At 27.5% G+C, this 21,183-nt stretch overlaps 1 protein-coding gene across 1 annotated transcript in view; it reads left to right on the top strand.

The window, feature by feature from the left end:
• The window catches only part of LOC107453496 (reversion-inducing cysteine-rich protein with Kazal motifs), an 84,075-nt gene that overhangs the window by 25,675 nt on the left and 37,217 nt on the right, over window positions 1-21,183 (top strand). Inside the window, exon 3 of the mRNA XM_043038986.3 lies at window positions 2,816-2,902. Within this exon, the coding sequence (XP_042894920.2) occupies window positions 2,816-2,902 (87 nt within the window). The remainder of the gene's footprint in view (window positions 1-2,815; window positions 2,903-21,183) is intronic.

Raw genomic sequence — 21,183 nt, 5'->3', positions numbered from 1 at the left:
TTAACAGACATGTTTTTACAGTATGAAACTATAAAACTAATTTAATTATAAACAGCTTATTAGAAAAATTTTTCAAAATACAATTATTTATTAAATGTAAAGCAAATATTTTGAATATATCAGCAGTCTTCACTAAAACAAATAGCTTTCAGCTCGTTATGCGATTTTTAATTAATTATTTAATGACACTAATACATCAAATTAATCAAATAACCAAATTTGCTTTCCGCTCATCCTTGTTTCCCCCATGTAGACACATAATTAAATCAACGCCAAAAAATAAAACGACTAACACGGAAGACAACATAAGACAGATAAGCTAAATGTGAATATTCGAAGCATTCGGAGGTGAAGAAACTCATGCAAACGCACACTCACTCCTCTGTAGCCCCAACCGCGTATCTCAAACACGAGCCTAATCCAAACCCGATGAGGATTTGGCTGATATTAATTACTTTGCCTTTTTAATGGGACATTCAGCCACTCCCAATCGCTCCAGAAGATCTCCGTGAAGCGGCTTGAACTTTAATTGCTGATAGTGTTTATCTCCACGACCAAAGACTTGATTGACCATGGAAAATGAATTCACCAAACTGAATTTTCTCGCCAAGTAAAAGAAAGGGGTAAAAAAAGAAAAAGATGGTTTTTTATATTTTTATTTCATCCCTGGAGGACTAGGAAAGGAATGAGATCGTTGCGTGAATAAGAATTTTTGATGCAAAATATGAGGTCGGCATATTGCTCGGAGAGAGTCAATATTTTGTATGATTATGTATGAACGGTGGTGTTAAAAAGGTATGCGGCGGTGAGTTTGCGTTTTGTCTGGCGTATTGTGGATGCTTTGAGAATTTAAACGCACCACCGGCTTCAGGTAGCGAGAAAATAATTTAAGTAAAACAGGTTATTAAATCATTATCATGTACGAGATGTATTTGCCTAGGATGGGGTAATTGAATAAATCGCACGTGCTTGAAGTAACATGAGATGGAAAATAAATAAATTATATTTTTCTTTTTGATTCAATGGGAGTAAATTTATTGCGGAGCGCATAATTGGTTTTTCAACACTGTTAATTGTCTTAATTTAAAACTTCATTATTCAATTTCGTTTTATGTGAATGTATACTATGGTTTTTAAAATCCACTAGGTATGCATATAATGAATTTTTAAATAAGATTGTTTTCGAATAAAATTTTTAGTTTAGAATAGTTTCAATAAATGCAATTTTTATTTTTTAATTGATCTGCTACATTATTTCAATTCTTTAAATTAATATACGTATTTTCCCCCACAGATTATTTAGATTCATATTTTATTGCATATATTTTAGTGGGATGGCTTCTGTTATGTATTACATGGAGAGAAAAAATAGGAACATGTGTTTCTCATAATTTTATACTGACACATGTCTATTAAACATTTTGCTGTTCAGTATTTTAATTAGCTGGTTAGTTATTTTATCATATACACATTAACTAGATGAAATTACCCTTTAATTCTTTTAAATCTTTATGAACTTTAGTTGCCACATCAACGATATATGTTGACAAGGACATCTAAGATGAATTTATATAAAGTTTCCGAAGTTTAATGAGCATCAAAGTTTACTACGTCATTTATTTTTAATATAAACCATTAGGCTTTTTTTTTAAATAAATATTTGAATACTAGGCCATTATTTATGTTCTTAGATTTAAATTATTTAAACACGAAGAAAAAAAAAAGTTTGATAAAATTACTGTACGGTATGGTAATGCCATTTCTGGTACAAAAACCTTAATTAACTAAAATAAACGACATTTAAATCATGCATTTCATAATTTTTCCGTTTATGTGGTAAACGGAAAATCGGATTTTCAAAATTATAGTACCACACATTTGGTAAAATATACAAAACTGAAAAGTAAATTTTACCAATAAATAGTTTTCATGCCATGATCAAATGTATCATGATTGAGTTACCAAATTTCACCCCATTTACCAAAGATCATCTGAGATTATCAAACCATATTTTAATTTCAAATTTACCTAAATTATTTAAATCTGAATTATTTTACCTAAATTACTAAATTGAAACTATTGAAACTAAATTACTAAATTGAACCTAAATTATTAAATTGAAATAAGACATGTTCTGATAGAATGTTCTAATCAATCTTTTAACCTAAGATATTTATTGCTGGTGCTCTCTATTGTGGTTATAAATTACTAAAAAAAAGTTGCCAGGAAAAGGACTGATTTTTATGTGAGAAACTAATTAATGACAGAAAAAATTATTTTCAAGAAAATTTTTGGAAATAATACCTTTTGCATTTATTCAAGAAATGCTTACAACGGTTGAGACAAAAAAAATTAGATATTGAAAATTTTTTGTGGGCAGTTTTGAAGCTAGTTATTATTGGAAATATTGTTTGTGACATACCAGGAAAATGAAATTTTGAAATTTAATTAAATTTTTTAAATATACAAAATAGTCCATGCTAATGCAAAGTCATTTTAAAATGCTAACAGCAATGCTATTTATAAATTTTTTTTACAAAAAGTTCTATTAGTAGTATATAGTAGTAGATCTTGGAGCAAAAGTCTATCAATTGTCGCATTTCGTGAGAATCACCCATATGCAAAAAAAAAAAAAAAAAAAAACTATTGCATGACTACTTAATAAGGTTTGATCTATTTTTATATTGATTTTATTTTTTTCAAATTCTATTACCTTCCTATTTATGCAGCTAACATTCAACAGTTCTCTTTTTGGTTCATTTTAATCATCTCTTAATTTATAATTGAGTAATAACTGTATTATCTTTTATTTCAGATATCATTAGTAGCTCTAGCAACTGATCAAAGAGAACTCGAAATTAACCTTCAAAAGTTAAATGATTTGTGCCCAAAATCTCCAATGGTAAGTCGATATTTTTATTTTTATATTTATAATATTTTCATTAATGTAAATCATATTTATTACATATATCACTTATTTTATTACCAACTAATTGAATATCAAGTCTTGATACGCAAGGGAAAAAATTGCAAATAATCAATAAATCGGGAACCCTGTTAACCCTGCTAAATCATGTACAAAACTTAAAAGCATATAACATAAAAATCGTAATATGTAGAATAATCCCCATTTATTATTATTTGTTGCCATTTACTGCGACTGTATTTAACAAAACATGGCAATAGAAGTTTGACTCATTTAAAGTAAGATTAATTATGCTTGAAAAATTTGAACGACTAACTCGAACACTGAAAAATTAACTTATGACAAGATTTACCACCTAAAAATCTATTTTTATAATATATTCAACGTTTCTTTCCTTAAACTTCAAACTAATCCTAGCATGTCAATTAATTAAAAAAAACTGTCTAACTACTTGGAGCAAAAAATTATGGTAAAATTACCTCTGCTGTAAGATATTGATATTTCAGGTTGAAAAAAAAAGAAGCCATAATTCTGATTATAAAAACCAAAATATATGGTACTTAAACCATACATTTCATATGTTTCTGTTCATAAGGTCACGGTTTACCGGAAATTCTAGTTTTCAAAATTATAGTTGCTTACCCGACATTTAGTAAAAGATACAAAACCGAAAAGTAAATTTAACCAAATGAATGTTTTTTATGCCATGCTCTAAGGTATCGTGATAAAATGACCCGATTTTACCACATTTATAAAATTTTATCACACATTATAAAACCAAATGCTATTGCTGATTTTACCAAAATCATTACCAAAGCTCTTCGGTGAAAATTACCGAGATATTTGGTGTTCTCATAGAGCCGGTAACACAGTTTATTTTACCATATTCTTGTAGTTTCGAGCATACTTCTTTTTTCTCAGTGTATATATTTGAAATTAAAGTTGTTTCTGTTTCATGGACTTATTTTTTTCGTGATTCAAATTAATATTCGTTTTTGCATCGTTCATTAACTGTGCATCTTCAGTGGTTAGCCATCTCCTAAAAACAAACAGCGAGAAATAATAGCAAAGACAATAATATACTCAACAGGGTCCATTCCCAAAAGCGACAATTCCTTTTAAAAACATTCAACTTTTGGCTATTCATTATACCTTAAGGCTGCTTGACATTTGACAGCGGCTTCACCTTATTTGTCAGGTACCAGCGGGTGTCAGTTCTGAAACCACATGCCTCTTTCCCGTCATGGTTCAAAGACATGAAGCATCTACCCCACAGTGATAACCCATCTTTCACTCTTGAGTTATATCGTCTGCTTGTACATCACGCGTTCAATATCTTGTTTATTCATCTTAGTATTTAAATTAACAAAAAAAACTAAAAAACTCTGTGTTGAAGATAGTACATTAAAATTAATTTGGTTTTTAATATGCCGTAACATAGCACCCATTGATCACTGTAACTAGACGATTTTTTAGCCAACTATCAAGAAATTCCAAAATATTGATGCTATCTTTATCTTAATTACATATTATATAATTTTGCCACTATTTGAATAACAATTTTTTTCTTCTTCATTTTAATTTAATTAAACGGAATTTATCGTTTTCTTTCTTTCCTTATTCAATATGTAAATTAGTCACCAAATGTTTTACTAGTTACTTTTAAAGTGCTTTGCGATTTTTTAAAACGCTTTTGGAATATTTAAGAGTGTTAAATTTCTCCATTTTTTGTTATTTAGCTTGTGTTATATCTTACATGTTTTTGATTTAAGAAGTGTATGTTATCTTTTAAAAAATTTAAAATGCAATTTACATGCAGAGCTCTGACTCAAAATAATGTAATGTAAACTGAGTTTTTATCTTAAAAAAAATTGATAAGGTCTAGAAAGAATAGTATCAAAGTAATATATTGTCGAAATCATTTCGTTAATTTTATTCGCGAATTGTGACAATGTTCTTATTTTAAATTTTTATTTATTAATCATAGTGATTTAATCAGCATGCTGTTCGCGACCGATAAAGTTAAATTTTTTAAATGATTAATGGTAATATGTTGCAATTTAATGATATATTATGTGGAATCTAAATTTCACTGGTCTTAGCGCATTTCATTTTTTTACTTGATTTCTAATAGAAATCTTAATTTATTTTTCGTGTTAACAATATCTATACATATTGCGATAACAACTACATTGACAATCTTGCTTCAGTTTGCTCTAAAAAGTTAGCTTTTTTTTTCAAAATATTTTATGTTTTCTTAATATTTTATTTATTTTGATCCTCACGAGTTAGTTTTTTATTACATTTCCTGACAGTTTGATATAAAATCTTCATAATAATTTAAAAGATTTCTTTAGATTTTTTGTTGAAATAATCATTACAAATCTTTTTTTTTAGTGATTTAAATGCATCGAAATGCATAATTTTGTAGAAAAAAATGCATCAAAAGTAATTTTTTTTTGTTTTAAATATAATTCTGAACTAAAAAAAATGAATATCTATATTTAGAAAAATTTGAAGACTTTCTTCTAAGGATAATTTTTGTACTTTTTTATTATTATCTATCTTTATACAATAGAAATTCCTTGAAACTGGCATTCATTACAAAATTAAGCCAAAAAAATTAATAATTTTTTCTAAAAAATTTCATATCTGTTTACGTAAAAGATCACCGTGTCACCTTAAATGAAACAAAAAGTGTAAAAACTAACCATTGCTATAAGAAAAAACAATGGCTAAGGTTTGATTGTTTGTTTTATAGAATATTATGATAAAAATGGTGGCATTATTTTTTAACTGTTTTTTCATTTAGGAAAAAAATTTAGTGTTAAGATTTCAACAACGGATTTGAATATAAGAATTTAACCGGCATTCAAAGAACTCACAAAATAAAATAATTTGATACACATGATTCGATAAAATGTTTTCACATGACGACATTAAGATAAAAAACTGCTTTAAATTTCGATCTTAACTCAAATTTTGGGTTAGATGTGTTCCATAGCGGCAAATAGTTACCAAAGTAACGGATGAAGACATATCCTGTTTTTTAGTTATTTTTAATTAATATTATGAATTTAAATATTAATTGTTTAATTTATTGTTATCATTTTATATTTAATTCTTTAGATTGTAGTTTATAAAGTTTTACATTAGTTTTTTTATTTATTATTTCATATAATTATATTTTTATTTCATATTAAGGAATTATAATTTAGCTATACTTGATTTATATTTTTGTTGTGAATATTTAAAAATTCTACTTTTAGCAATATTTTCAATTTGTTTTAACTAAAACTGCAAGAACATAGTGAAACCGTTAGTAGTTTCACGACTTTATCCCAGTACCATATTACCTATTCTAAGTTTTCATTTGTCTCATTGTCAAATAATTTTAAAGCAAACGATTTATTAATTCCCATAGAAGCAGTGTATTTCCCCAGTTATAAAATCATAGCCAATTAAAAAGGCGCATCATGTACAGTGAGTGAACTAGAAAAAAAAAGGATCATCCTAAATAACTTTTGTTCTAATCATCGGATTTTCGCGTTCTAGGACTCATTTCTAATGGCTGAAGGAGATTACCTCAACAGTGCTAATTAATAAGTGCAGATGATATTGTACGTTACGCAATCAGACACAAAAACGTAACCTTTTCTGAATAAACATACAATTTTTTCGACGGATTCGGATTCCTGACTCCCAAAATATAGGGAGTAGCCGCAATCTGGGAAATACGGTCCCAATAGTTTGGTCAGAAGAAGGCTCGAAAGTTTGGTCCTCTTAATATTAACTTTACTTTTTCACAAATTAATTTCGCAAATTAATTTGAGCGAAGTCGTTCTGATATTTCCTGAGAAATCGAATTTTAAGTATTTGACTCTTTCAAAATTCAATTTTTCGTGAACTATTCGACTGATTTCGATTAAAGTTTGTATTTTGCCATGAAAAATGATATTCTTTAAAATGATGCAAAAAATTGCTCTATACATTACTATTCAAAATTTTATTGACCTTTTTAAATAAAATAATCAAGAATAATAAATATTTACTCAAAGTTATTTTTCGCTCAAAAATTTCTCGATATATAGCGAAATGGGCTAAAACTTTTGGAACCATATTTCCCAGATTGTGGCTACCCCCTATATTTTAAGGGTCAGAAATCCGCATTCATTAAAAAAATATTGTATGCTTATTCAGAGAAAATACATTTTTGTGTCATACAAAACTTTTAAAAGTTACAAAATTCTTTTTATTATTTTGTATTTCTTAAGATTTAATTTTAACGGAAAGAAATTTTTCCATGATTTTGGAAAATTTCTTAACACACAATCTGGCAATATTTCTTTATCCAAAATAAACAAGCAATGATTTTCTGAAATCTAGTATCAGTATTCTCGTTCCGATAATATTGAGTTTCAGGTAACCATTGAGTAAAACGTTTAAAACTTTACGCTAACTCAATAAAACTGACAAATAATTAAGAAAATGTAAAATTTTATTATAATTAAAGTTAGAAAAATATACAATTTCAAATTTTAATTTTTTTTTTCTCGTAGCGACTATTAATTATTTCACGAAATGATAGTTGGTCATCTAAAAAGTTAAAGTAATACTCTATATTCAAATTGTCGCAATCATGTTTTTATGAAATTCAGTTTCTACCTGATTAATTTATGATTTTTCTGGATAAAATAGTTCCGGGCTCCTAATTTTTAAAAAATTATTTTTTTGCAAAATAAAAATAATTGTCCTTTAATGGTAACGAGAGCACTTTATAATTATGCGAAGTTAGTATTTTTAAATCTGTATAAGTCTTGCAATTGTATGTTTTTTAAAACAAAAGTTACAAAGTAACTAAAAAAATCATAATCAGCTTAAAGCGAGATTTGATTTCAGAGATACCTTGCCCCATGCACCTAATAGAGAAAACGGACAGGTTTCGATTTTTTTTTCTTTAAAACTTCTTTCGGCCCCCCTACTATTTTACTACTTGTTTATTCCATGCGCGTGCCTCCAGTGAAATATATGAGTACATAAATAAACTTTATGTTGATCCTAGTTATATTTCTTAAGATGTATATAAGTAAATAGTAAATGCATTGAACTATTCAAAAGCTCTATCTACGTCTTTGAATCAGTTAGGAGACTGTTTTATTGGTATTCATTTAGACAAGCATTAGATTTAGTTTATTTATGTGAAATCTTTAAACATAAGTTTTACGACATACGCATTAGGAAGTAAATTTTTATTTTGAATTTTTAAATGTCGTACATGCATATGCATTTTGGTGCCATCGTTAATATACTTAACGAAAGATCTGATTAAAATGTAATCGATTTTATATTTTCCTTAAAAAAAATTCATTTCTAATTCGAAATGCATGTTAAATTAATTACTATTACAATTACTTCATTCATCAACTAGTTCAAAATGACTAATTGTAAGAAACTTTTTTTTTATTTTCTGTAATTAATCTTCTTAAAATAAAATTTACTTTCATGAATCAAATTATGATTTAATGGTAAAATAAAAAGTAAAAAAAAAACTAATGATCCTTATTAATTTAAAATTTAGAGACATTAATTAGAGAACATATTATTCTGATTAATATATAATCGTTTCTATATTTTTTTTAAAAAAATTCATTTCTAATTCGAAATGCATGTTAAATTAATTACTATTACAATTACTTCATTCATCAACTAGTTCAAAATGACTAATTGTAAGATACTTTTTTTTATTTTCTGTAATTAATCTTCTTAAAATAAAATTTACTTTCATGAATCAAATTATGATTTAATGGTAAAATAAAAAGTAAAAAAAAAAAACTAATGATCCTTATTAATTTAAAATTTAGAGACATTAATTAGAGAACATATTATTCTGATTAAAATATAATCGTTTCTATATTTTTAAAAAAAAAATTCATTTCTAATTCGAAATGCATGTTAAATTAATTACTATTACAATTACTTCATTCATCAACTAGTTCAAAATGACTAATTGTACGATACTTTTTTTTTATTTTCTGTAATTAATTTTCTTAAAATAAAATTTACTTTCATGAATCAAATTATGATTTAAGGGTAAAATAAAAAGTAAAAAAAAATAAACTAATGATCCTTATTAATTTAAAATTTAGAGACATTAATTAGAGAACATATTACTCTTGGATGATTATAAAATTATAAGTGATACATGCAAATTCTACAACACCTCACTAACCAATCGTGGTTCACAAACCACTGATATGAAAAAAATGGTTTATGATATGCTATGCTACACAACAACAAAGAGTTAATACTAAAATTGGGTTTTATATCGGTTATATTACATATCTATATTAGTTTCAAATAAGTTTTGTCTAAATTTATTCTAATTACATAAATAACAATAGCAATAATTATGATTGAGTTTAGTTCATAATTAAGTTATTAACTTTCCTTTTATAAATTTTTTATATTGCTAAGTCAAATTTATATATTATGAAAAACATTTAAATGTAAAGGCTACGTTACGATTTTTAATAAATAACTGTATTTATAAGGCATAGTAAACAGTTTATACTAATTATAGATTATAAATGAATTTGGCCCCTAAAACAAATAATCGGAGTTTAATACCTAGAATATTTATTGAAACTATACAAAATTTTAAACCGATATTTGTTATAATATTACTAATATGAAAACCAATATTAAAGTAAACATTTTGCTGTGGTTTAGTCTCACATTTGATAAAATAAACATAATTAAATTTGTGAAATTTTAAATGAGTAACATAAGAATAAATTATATGTAGGATTGTAAAAAAAAAAAATTATATGTACCGTAACGAGAAGTGTTTCATACGCCCTACCCTTAAACTGAATTTTTGTCAGAACAATTCTTTTCAATAAAAATATTTTTTGTTTAAAGAATAAAATTTTTCCTAGTGAAACTTTAACTAAGCATTTTTGATTTAACTTTTCCATAATAATGTTTTATAAATCAAAAATTATGTAAAAATTTAAAGTTGATATATACTTTATTTAGTAATAATTGCTATCCCCGGTCCCAGCAATAACCAAACTTTTAAGTTATTAACTTTACCAAATTTTTACAAAACAATTAGAAACTTAACCGAACTATTAGTACCAAATTTTTAAGTTAGTAAATTATTTAATACCATTTTATAATTATTGCAAAATAATCGCTCTAAATATAAAACAGCTTCATGAAGTTTCTTAGCGTAAAAAAACTTGAATGGTTAATAACTAAAACATCTCAGGAAACATGAATTTAAAAAAATCATGGTTAGAGTCCCCTTGCCGTCAGACTAGCCGTGGAAGGTTTTCGTGGTTTTCCTCTGATACTTGATTCAGGAGATACATTGTCTTCTAGATTTTGTTCAAAATTACAAGGGTACGTTAAACATTATTAATCGTAAACCCAAAAATTGTTTGGCTGTTGAACGACAGTTATAAAATAAAATAATAAATTCGATGTCATTGTTAGTAATTATTATTTATTTACTATCTGAAAATTTAACCTTATCTGAATATGTTTACTTGGGGTGAAAAAAAGTAAATAGTAATCAACAAATCGGTATTCATGAACAGTACAAAATCCTGCACAAAACTATGAGACAATTCATAAAGCTAAAACAATTCCAAATTTATTTTTTCATTTTATTTATTTGTTATCCTTTTAGATGGAATTACGTTATTTGATTATGGAAAACACGTTTTTAGAAGTTAAATTTATCAAAATAAAGATTAACTACATTCAGTATCATTTGGTATGCTATTTATTACTCGAGGTTAATTCCTGAAAGTCAAAAACTGCAATAATCAACAATTTTCTCAGGTACCTATTCCTTACAGTGGCCCTGAAAAAAAAACTATTTATACAGTACCTATATTTGGTATCTTTGTATCAATATTAGTATATTTAGTAACTACAAAATTTACCAATTAACATGAAACCAGTAGTACCTACTATTAAAATTAGTTGTCGTCAATAATAATATGGCGACATTTTACGGTTCTTATATTAAATAGGTAACTTTAATTTGATCTTATTAGTTATTTTTGAGTTTCTATTATTTAAGTTTACAAAGATACGAATCTAAAGCATAAGTATCACTGTAAGAAACATATTGTCCAATAAAATACGAAAAAAAAAAAAAGTACAAAAATTAGGTAACGTCGTCATCACATGTCACCAAATTATTAACGTTGATTTTACTTGCGATAACCCAACCTTGGAAACCAAAGATAAATTATTCATAAAAACGTGTGAAGAAAGAAACTTATTTTTGATTGATTAGAGCTGCAAGCTAACAAATGAGTCATACTAAAAAATATTTGTCAGATCATATGGAAATTTTTCTTTGGCATGTTACATACTAACTGGCGTTCGAAAGGAATTTTAATGTCGACATTTAGGTCCATCGTGTCTTCCAATGTACATACACCAAATTTGTTACGGACCGTTTCAAAATTACGGTTTTTTATAAAGTACATACATAAAAAACATTTTGCTTTATTTACATGGATTTGTATATTATACCTTTTCGTTCAAGATTTTTTATTACTTCTCAGATCATTATTCTTATACAAATAATAATGTTCTTGTATTAATAGCAAGCAATTGGATTATAAAAACAAAAATCGTGTAACTGTCACATTCAACACAAGTGTCATTCATTGGAAAATTCACATTTCTAATGTTGACGTAGATATTTAAAATACTCCTATAGCCTGTATCCCGTAGTATGCTTATCACTTTTTGTTAATCACTGATATGCAATGAAACTCTCTAAAATTGTTTGATTAAATTTTCACTAGTTAGGTTTTTTTTAAGATCCAATAATTTTTCATTATTTAAAGCCCTACAATAGAAGGAAATAATTTACTTGAATTACCTATATTTTTTTATGTTGTATTATAATATTTCGTTTTAACAAAAAAACTTTTTACTCAACTAGTTAAAATCCTATTTTCTGCCTAATTTCTGAGCTAAACGTATAGTATTACATTGTAGTGCTTTAGATAAAGTTTTTCCTACTATCTTCTTCCAATCAACTAAAACTAGATTTCTACGCTAAACGTGAAATAAATATATTGCAAGGAATAAATATATTGCAATGAATGTATGAACTTCAGCATTATCATGCAAGAGCATTCCTCCATAAGAACGTTTAGAGGGCCGTTTTGATTTCATTGCCATTCGACTTTTGTCTGTGCTTCAAAATGATGCTGTTCAATGAATGTAGCTCCATATCTCCGAGATATTTACAAAGGAGCGGCTGATAACCAATGCTCTTTTACAATCAATGCTTCCACAACGGAGCATTTTTATTATCTGCATATTTCAGAAATGGAATGAATGGACTAGCAAGCTGCTTGGTTATCATCCCTTTATCCTCGCTTGCATGACCAATACTCTTAACAAGAGAGTGAAGAACGCGTGATTCCGTTTCGTCACACCAGCAACTACATTTCAGACTCGTCTCAATTTTTCTAAATTGCATATAAGTTTGATTTTCGACCCAGCGTTGCTATTTAATGAATGTCTTTCGAAGAAAAATCTCAATTTTTTCAAAAAGGTCTCTCGAACCTTCTTCTACTTAGGTCATCCTATAAGCGTTACAAGTGATCGCGAATCATAACGTGAAAGCATTCTCCTTATTCTGTAAAAAATAATACGTTTCATCATTCATCCACTTAAATATTTTATGTATCGTAGATAGTTTTTTATCTTAACTCATCATATAAGCTTTACATGTGATCGTGAATTGTCACGTGAAAGCATTCTCTTTTAATATGTAAAAAGAAATAAGTTGCAGCACTCATCCACTTAGTTTTAAGCTTTACAAGTGATCGTGAATTGTCACGTGAAAACATTCTCTTTAATATGTAAAAAAAAAAATTATAGCACTCATCCACTTAAGTCGCTTAGAGCTTTCTTTTACTTAGCTTATCATATATGCTTTACAAGTGATCGTTTATTGTCACGTGAAAGCATTCTCCTTAATGCATGTAAAAAGGAATAAATAGTAGCACTCATCCACTTAAAAATCTTATGTCGCTTAGAGCTTTCTTTTACTTAGCTTATCATATATGCTTTACAAGTGATCGTGAATTGTCACGTGAAAGCATTCTCTTTTAATATGTAAAAAGAAATAAGTTGCAGCACTCATCCACTTAGTTTTAAGCTTTACAAGTGATCGTGAATTGTCACGTGAAAGCATTCTCCTTAATACATGTAAAAAGGAATAAATAGTAGCACTCATCCACTTAAAAATTTTATGTCGCTTAGAGCTTTCTTTTACTTAGCTTATCATATATGCTTTACAAGTGATCGTAAATTGTCACGTGAAAACATTCTCTTTAATATGTAAAAAAAAAAAAAAAGTTATAGCACTCATCCACTTAAGTCGCTTAGAGCTTTCTTTTACTTAGCTTATCATATATGCTTTACAAGTGATAGTTTATTGTCACGTGAAAGCATTCTCCTTAATACATGTAAAAAGGAATAAATAGTAGCACTCATCCACTTAAAAATTTTATGTCGCTTAGAGCTTTCTTTTACTTAGCTTATCATATATGCTTTACAAGTGATCGTGAATTGTCACGTGAAAGCATTATCTTTTAATATGTAAAAAGAAATAAGTTGCAGCACTCATCCACTTAGTTTTAAGCTTTACAAGTAGTTGTGAATTGTCACGTGAAAACATTCTCTTTAATATGTAAAAAAAAAAGTTATAGCACTCATCCACTTAAGTCGCTTAGAGCTTTCTTTTACTTAGCTTATCATATATGCTTTACAAGTGATAGTTTATTGTCACGTGAAAGCATTCTCCTTAATACATGTAAAAAGGAATAAATAGTAGCACTCATCCACTTAAAAATTTTATGTCGCTTAGAGCTTTCTTTTACTTAGCTTGTCATATATGCTTTACAAGTAATCATGAATTGTCACGTGAAAGCATTCTCTTTTAATATGTAAAAAATAAAACGTTGTAGCACTCATCCACTTAAAAATGTTATCAAAAAAAAAAAAAAAAGAAGAAGAAAAAGAGGAAGAATTATTTATCTTGTATTGTCTCTATTCCATATAGTATCCGCTTTACCTATTGCTGATATATCAAATAAACATTTCGATATTATGACGCATGTTTAAATTGAAACTGCTCTCTATTTACTTAAGTTGAATATTCTTCAATGAAATAACGAAACAGAAAAATGAAAAATAACGCATACTTAAATCTCTATCTTCTCACCTATTCGATATTGCATCGATCAAAGATTATTTTAGCTCATACTTACCTTTGCCGATGAAAAGGGTGAAGATAAAAATTTATCTAATATTTTTTTTTTTTTTATCTCACTGCAATTCAAGGTTATTTTTGCATTGAAATAAAAGCGGTTAATAGATAAGTTGGTGTTTTGTCTGATCAAGCTCCGTTCTATATTTCATTGTTTCTCTTGAAATATTCAAAGCAATTGATAAATAAGGAATATGTTATGTGTTTGTTTCTAGTTGGGATTAGATTTTTGTAAAACAACAGCTGGACTTAAAATTCTTTCATTTAATATATTGATTTGTTAAAATGTCTCTGGAGTCCCATATATTGCATAATCAATTCATATATTGTTCTTAAAGTTAAATTTATTTGCCTTCCAGTTTCGATAAATGGTAAAAAAGCATTATAGGAATAAGCAACCGATAAAAAAGAATCTCTTTTAGATCACGATATAAAACTGAGTCTGATTTTAAAGTAATTGTAGTTTGAAAATAAATTAATAATATTCTGAAAATTAATTAATATATATGCATTTTTAAAAAAAAATTTACAGTTAGTGACTTTCCTTAAATTTTAGGTTTACCTAAATAATAGGTATCCCAGTTTTCCTAGTCGTTTTAACTTTTAAGAAGTTCTGAAAATTTATGAAATTCAAATAATTATTCCTATTAAATTGTTATATAATAACAGTTTGCAAGCAATACTTTTTCAACTTGTGATTTTCTTAAAGAAAATTGTATTAAAGTAAAACACTTCTTAATTTTTGTAAATATATATAACTTATAACAAGATAGCCTTGACCCCCACGATTCTAATGTTAATTAATGCATCATACTTAACACTATTATAAAAGATGTACAGTTTTAAAAAATGTCATAAGTTCCTTGCTATAAACTTTAAATTAACCTTTCTATATTAGATAACTTTTTTAAAGTAAAATTTTTTATAACATACTTTAACTTCTTTATCTACCAGTGATTTTTATTCTATTTTTGCGGTGTTGATTTTCCCATGATTTGCCATTTGTGATCGGGAACCAAAAAAAGGGGATATACTGGGCTTAGGTATGGGATAAACTGGTTTTTCTTATTCTAAATTACTAAATGAAACTAATTCATATTTTGGTTATAAGTAGCATTATTAATAAGGTAACAATAATTCCCTCAGCTAACTCAACAGTGAGAAAATCTCTTCCATTACTGAAAATATATTGCGACAGCTTTTTGTTCATTTCAACCATCTTTCATATATTATGTGAATCAAATTATACGTTTGAACCCTTGATTATCTAAAGTATAAAGAAAAGCTGCTTGTAGTAAAATCAGGGTTAAAATAATTTAATTATAATTAACTTTAAATATTATAATATCCAATGATGATCGTAAGCGATTCGCATATTTCATAATGCGAAAGTGGTTGCGCGTCAGTGAAGATGCGTCTATAAGTAAAGAATATTTTTTAGGAAGCAATAGTTAATCATATAGTTATATTGCTGCAATTTTGTGAGGAAAACTTGAAGAAAATCTGAAATGCCTCACTTTTCATTCTGACTAGAGACATCGTAGTCATTTATTGGTTTGAAAACGCATTACTGAGTTGTGTAAATAATAATTATTAGCTTATTGGTAAGAATTATATAAAGATGAGGAAAAGTAAATTAACCACTCTTTCTCGATTCTCTGAATCTTGAGTTCAATTAAGTGAAATTAGTTCTTTTAATGCTGAGTTAAATACGGCATACTACGGATTACAGATACAAATTTATCCTCTAACATTAAAGTTGAGTTCAATAAATAATTAGTTTCCTTGAATATCCTCATATTATCGCTTCAACCCCACTTTTGATAGCAACCCTAAACTAAATCATGTCATATTGCCTCCCCTTATTAACTTAACACCCCACGTAATTTTTGATATATCCTTCCCATCTTCAATTTTTCTGCGTCTGATGGGGGAAAGGATGACACAAAGAAATCTACAGACTTTTGTCATGGTTTCGCTCATTCGCAATCATTAAGAAGGCCGTTAAAAAAGCCTACCAGCTGCATGTTCTGCTCATGGGACTTCAGCAACTAACCCATCACGGATTCTTCTGAAAATGCAATAAATAGCTCAACTTCCACCCGTTACTATGGTTTCACCAGATGCGACCCAATCCTAGTTGACAGATGCTGATGAATACCTTACTTCCTCCCCGAAGAATCCTCTTCCACTGAATCCCTTACTTCCCCTCACATCTCCTGCACCCAGGAGATGCACTTGCTTTTTTTTTTGCTCCATCTTTCTTTCCGGCTAGAAACAAGTACAAACATCTGGTATCATATATCACCCAAGAATGTTTTAAATGGTTGATGTTCGAAGACGAATCTAATCTTGTTAGAAGATAGTAAAGTTTGGTATTTTTCATCAAGTAAGATTAGATAATCAGGATATATAGGCGAATAATATAAATAAATACTGACAGAATTACGTTGCTCGTTTCATATGATATATGCCCTTCCATGGCAGGCAATTTACTGATTAAGTCATGAAGAAATATGAAATTGTCGTTAGAAAAATATTAAATGATTTTACGTTTTAGAGAGGATTAAAGGAAAGGATATACTATACACATTTTAGCACTACTTGGAAATTACATTTGGAACAAATTGGAATACCTTATTTGCTATTTTATCAGTTTGACGCGGAATTTTTATGAAATATATTTTTCATTATTTGTGTTAATTTAGGCTAAAATAAGTTAAAAGTATTATATTTATCATTTTAATAATTTATGGTTATGAAGTACAGCATGAAATTCCGGTGTCTTTTTTTGCGTTAAAAATAAATGGTAAATTTGCACTTATTTGCAGTTATTTAGATAAAAGGAAAACAGTTACTTATCATTCAAATGTTTTAATTTGTAAAATTTATTGATACATTTTTGAAAATGAATGGAAAACAAATTTAAACTACTTTTTTGTGGATTTTATATTTTAGTACAAATATAATTCCTATAGTCTAACATATTTTTTAATAACTATTAGACTGTTTTCTTAATTTCAAAATACCGAGACATATTTTTGCTTGCCAGAAATAAAATATATAAAAGGGACACTGATGTCCCATCTGCGTCAAAGGGTTATAAATTTCAATATTGGAAGACGCAACAGCTTCTATCGTTTGACTATTGTATATGAACTAAAATATAGAACAAAATTATTGTGTTACCTGCGTAAATTTATAAACACAATTAAAAGAAAGAAAGAAAAGTTTCTTATAGTAAAGTTTGCTTTTAGTCTTTCATTTTTGCACAACTTGTGCAGGTTTTTGTTAAACGCGCGATAAATATCTATAGAAAAATAGGTAGCGATTAAATTTTAAAAACAAAAGCTGTTTTCTTTTCATACTTATACCTGCTTACTTCAATTCTTTGTCGTTAAAGCTAAGGCTCCTATGATATGGGTTTAAGTCTAATTCAAGGGCTCTAGTTAAAGCAGAAAAGAAATTTCATCGTCATAGTAGCCATCTATTAATGCATTAATGTTTAATACATTGATAAGAGTAAACAACAGAAGAGTGACCAAAACATTTTCGCCCCATTTATTTATTTAATTTGGTTGCATATAGAATGGCGTCTAGAAGCCTCCCCTAAACTAAAATTATCGGAGAATAGAGATAAAGAAGTAAAACGTCTATTCTCACTATTTACTTATGACTGTTGTCATCCAATATATATCATGTCTCATTCTAATAATCAAATAATACCTTGAACTTAACCCTTCAAATGTAAATAATTTAAATGCATATAAACCCCTGAAAGGACTTCAACGGCTAAAACCTGTGGTTATTTAATTAGTTATTTAGTGGTGTTAATACTTTTTAGAGAAATTTGTTTTGAATTTATGTAGTTAGGCAGTTGAAGTGAATTGAAATCCATCCTTAATTTTCTAATTTTTTGCGCCATTTTTTTTAACTAAAGGACAAATCAAGGCACCCTTTAGTATTTGGAATATTCTAAAGTAATAATTTATAAAATTTGAAAATGCTAAAAAAATATTTTGATGCATTTCATTTAGAAAACTTAAGTGCATGGGCTTTCTACATTTCAAAATTAAAATAGTTTCCGTACTTTTAAATTGTCATTGTTAGATTTAACATTTGTTTAATTTTCAGATATCTTATTAAGAGAATTTGCTAAACTTTTTAATATTACTCAGTATATTTTACGTAATTTAACTGTGTTCTGTCTTTTATACAGGAATAAAAATTGTTTGATCATTTTTACGACAAACCAATTGTTTTCACTGTAATTAAAAACAAAAATTTGTTAAAAATATGAACTTTCAAATTGCAAAACATATTTAAATACAAAAATACGTGATTGCAATTTCAAACTACAAGCTAGTGTTCTTATGGCCATTATTATAACATAAAAGCTCATTTCATTTAATCAGTTTCTACAATTTTTAAATTAGAGCCAATCTTACTGTATACATTTTTAGGATATTTTTATTAAAGTTATATAACGTTTAATAACATAAAGTAAAACCAGTTTTTAAATTTTTACAAAAAAAAAAAAGTTAAAACCCGCTTTATATGGTAAACGATATAAAACACATTAAATATGTACATGTTCAATCACATACATGTAATAAAATAATGCTCATGCAACGCAAATCCATTAATTTTATCTATATTTTCCCCATCACAAGTAATTATTCATTTTTTTATACAGCTAACAATCTTTTTTCATATTTTAAATTCGTATCATCATTGTACTTGAAAAACAAGTTTTTCATCCGGATTTTTAAAAAAATCATCATGGAAAAAAAATTACTTTTAAAACAAATTCAATTTATTGCATGGAAATTAAATCGCGTTATGTCTTTGACAGATTCCGTAAGTGATATAGGCTATATTTGTTATTTCTAGAACTGCACTGACGCTTGATGTTAAATGGTAGCGTTTATTATGCTCTTATCGTAGTCAAACACGAGTTGGAATATTTATCAGCTCTCTTGGCACGTAAAGAAGATAAAACTCCACGGAAAAGAACATAAGAAGTCAAGATAGAAGGTGAAAGAAGATATATTTAAACGAACTTCATTTCTTATTCTTTCTAGTAGCTATAACCAAACGCAAACATCGCTGATAAACTGTCCAAATTCCAATGCTCAGGTTAAGTGAGGACACATTTTCATATGCAAAATATCAGGTTAATTTGGTGTTTATATAATGAAAGGGTAAAATAATAAATGCTGTGAAATCTTAATTGAAGTATAGTAATGGTTGTCTAGATGTAATAAAATTCTGCCATCATACACACTGAAAAAAATTTGTTCAGCACTGAACCTGTGTATCGAACCTTAGGCCATAATTGAACACAAATTAGCAACAGTGTCAATTAGATGTTAATTTGAACCATTTATCAATACCAGCTCAAATAGTATCAATAGTAACGTATAATCAAGCTTTAAGAAGTGCAATAATTTAGTATAATTTTGCGTCATATTAAGGGGACAGTAAATTTAACAATATTATGCTCAAGTTAACTTGTTATTTATATAGCGTATATTATAGAAGTAAAATGATATATGTTCATAAATCTTACTTGATCAAGTATAGTGAAGGTTGTCAATGTATAGTAAAACTCTGCCATTATACACTGTCAGATATATCAGTTCAATGCTGAACCAGTATTCTGGTACACTGAATCATAACATAATGTAAATTAGTTTAAACTTTAATAATGTTAAGTTGAACCTTGTTCCCACTCAAATTGTGTCAATGGTATCGTGAAATCAAGCCTAAGGTATAACAATTTAGTACAATTTTGCATCATATTAAGGGGCAGTAAATTTAACAATATTATGCTCAAGTTAACTTGTTATTTATATATCGAGGAAGTAAAATGATATATGTTCATAGATCTTACTTGATCAAGTATAGTGAAGGTTGTCAATGTATAGTAAAACTCTACCATTATACACTCTCAGATATATCAGTTCAATGTTGAACCAGTATTCTAGTACACTGAATCATTACATAATGTAAATTAGTTGCAACTTTAATAATGTGTTCAATTGAAACATGTTCCCACTCAAATTGTGTCAATTTGCGTATTGTGTAATCAAACCTAAGAAGTACGATGATTTAGTTTAATTTTCTGTCGTATTAGGGGAGCAGTAAATTTATCAATATTATGCTTAGGTTAACTCGGTATTTATATCTTAGTTAATCAAGTACAGCGACAGTTGTCAATGTATTGTAAAATTCTACCATCATACACTCTCAGATATATCAGTTCGATGCTGAACCAGTATTCTGGGACACTGAATCATTACATAGTGTAAATTCGTTGAAACTTTAATAATGGGTAAATTGAACCTGTGCATATATACCTTTAGCCATGATACCTTTAGCCATAGTCATTTTCCCGCTTAAATTGTGTCAATGGTATCGTGTAATCAAGTCTAAGAAGTACAGTAATTTAGTTTAATTTTGCATTACACTAACAGGACAGTAAATCTTACAATACTATGCTTCAATCAACTTGGTATTTACATAGTGAGAATGTAAAATGATACATGCTGTGAAATCTTAATTAATGAAGCATTGTGTTGGTTGTCAATGTATAGTAAAACTTTGCTATCGTATACTTTCAGAAAAATCTTTTTTTTAAACTAATATATCGGTTGAATCATAACAAAATGCAAATTTAGTGTAACTTTCATAAAGTGCTGAATCGAACCGTGCTCCGACTCAAATTGCATCAATAGTATCGTGTAATTTAAAGTTCTTATTTAACTTAACACAATAAAATTTTCAAAAATTTTAATTTTTAATCAATGACACTATATTTGAGTCGCTCAGAAGCCAATGCGGTTAAGTCCAAAACACAAAAATTGAGATAATTAATGTTTTTTGATACATTAGTTTTTAAAATTCTTGGTTTAATAATTTAATTAGAAAAGTGTAT

The sequence above is a fragment of the Parasteatoda tepidariorum genome, chromosome 2, assembly GCF_982258835.1.
Source record: "Parasteatoda tepidariorum strain Cologne lab strain chromosome 2, Ptep-v5.0, whole genome shotgun sequence".
Classification (NCBI taxonomy): domain Eukaryota; kingdom Metazoa; phylum Arthropoda; class Arachnida; order Araneae; family Theridiidae; genus Parasteatoda; species Parasteatoda tepidariorum.
This window is presented reverse-complemented; position numbering and strand designations above follow the sequence as displayed.